Raw genomic sequence first — 1,303 nt, forward strand, 5'->3', positions numbered from 1 at the left:
ATTTCTGAATTAACCGCGACAAGATTTTCTAAGTGTGTTACTTTCGCAAGTTGGTAAATGGAAAGTGAAACTTTCCCATCCTTACTGCATGTTATTATGGCTTTTGTTGACGTGCAGGCCGTCTGGGGGGTTGGAATGCACACTCCTGGGGAGGAGGCCTGGTGCCGACCCTGGGCCTCGCAGGTGGGTGGCAAGTCCCTCCAAGGATTCCTTACTGTTCTCCTTCCCTTTGTTCCTGCCGCTGGCTCCCAGGCGAGCCTTTGGGAAACGGAAACTGAAACTGAAGCTGAATCGGTGCCGCGGAGGCTGCTCGACACGGACACGCCCCTGACGTGTGAGGCTCAGGCTCAGAAAAGGGGTGAGCCGCCGGGGCCTGCGGGAGAGGGAGCTGGAGCCGAGACAGTGCACTCATCATCGTCGTCGTCGTCATCGTCGTCTCAGGACCTGTGGAGGACCTGGCATCAGAGCCCACAGCCATGGTGAGGCGGGTGACGGGCTGGACAGGTGGGCTGGGCACCAGTCCATTACCCTCTCCCTCCCTGTGTGCCAGGCAAGCGGAGCTGCTCCGAGCTCCCAGGTTCCTAAGTTTGACACCAGGGCTCCTTCTGACACCAGGGTCTGGGTCTTGGAAGGTGGGTTCTGCCCAGTGGCTGCTTCTGAGGTCCTTTGGGGGACATCTTAGCTAGTGAAGGGAGACCAAGTAGGTGGTCATGGGAGGCTGGCCATTCCTCCCCTTGTGCTTCTGTCTCCTGCACTGGAGGTCTCTCCTGGTGGATGGAGAGGGCACAGAGGGGGGAGCAGGGTCCAGGGCCCTAGGAGCTTGCCCTGCGACCAAGGTCATGCGTGTAGTGGTGCCAGGGGCTCTGAGCTCTGTGTGATGCCCACAGGGCGGGTACCTGAAGGTGAAGACGCTGGCCAAGGAGTTCCAAGTGCCCATGAGGGACTCCATGCTGTTGTCGGAACTGAAGCAGCTGATCACCCAGAAGACCCAAGTGCCTGCCTTCCAGCAGCGCCTGCTGGTCCAGGGGAGCCATGCAGTGCTGCAGGACGGGGTTCCCCTGGCCCACCAGGGCCTGCGCTCCGGCAGCGAGGTCGTGCTGGTGGTGCAGAGCTGCGACAAGCCTCTGAGCATCCTGGTGAGGAACGACAGGGGCCAGACCCGAGCCTACGAGGTCCAGCTGACGCAGAAGGTGGCTCGATCTCAAGGAGCAGGTGGCTGACTGGGAGAGAGTGAACGTCGACTCAGTTCTGGCTGAGTTTCCAGGGGCAGCCTCTGGGATGACGAGCAGCAGCTGGGGGAGTA

At 60.6% G+C, this 1,303-nt stretch overlaps 1 protein-coding gene across 1 annotated transcript; it reads left to right on the top strand.

The window, feature by feature from the left end:
- Positions 1-321: 321 nt before the first annotated feature.
- On the top strand, positions 322-1,295 carry ISG15 (ISG15 ubiquitin-like modifier; the record flags this gene model as incomplete). Its single annotated transcript, XM_014451216.2, is given in 5 exon segments — positions 322-479; positions 888-1,196; positions 1,198-1,242; positions 1,244-1,276; positions 1,278-1,295. Coding segments are annotated over 5 exon segments (408 nt in total), but the record flags the coding sequence as incomplete, so codon positions are not given.
- Between the last annotated feature and the right edge of the window lie 8 nt (positions 1,296-1,303).

This window comes from Myotis lucifugus, unplaced genomic scaffold (assembly GCF_000147115.1).
Source record: "Myotis lucifugus unplaced genomic scaffold, Myoluc2.0 scaffold_9262, whole genome shotgun sequence".
Taxonomy (NCBI): Eukaryota; Metazoa; Chordata; class Mammalia; order Chiroptera; family Vespertilionidae; genus Myotis; species Myotis lucifugus.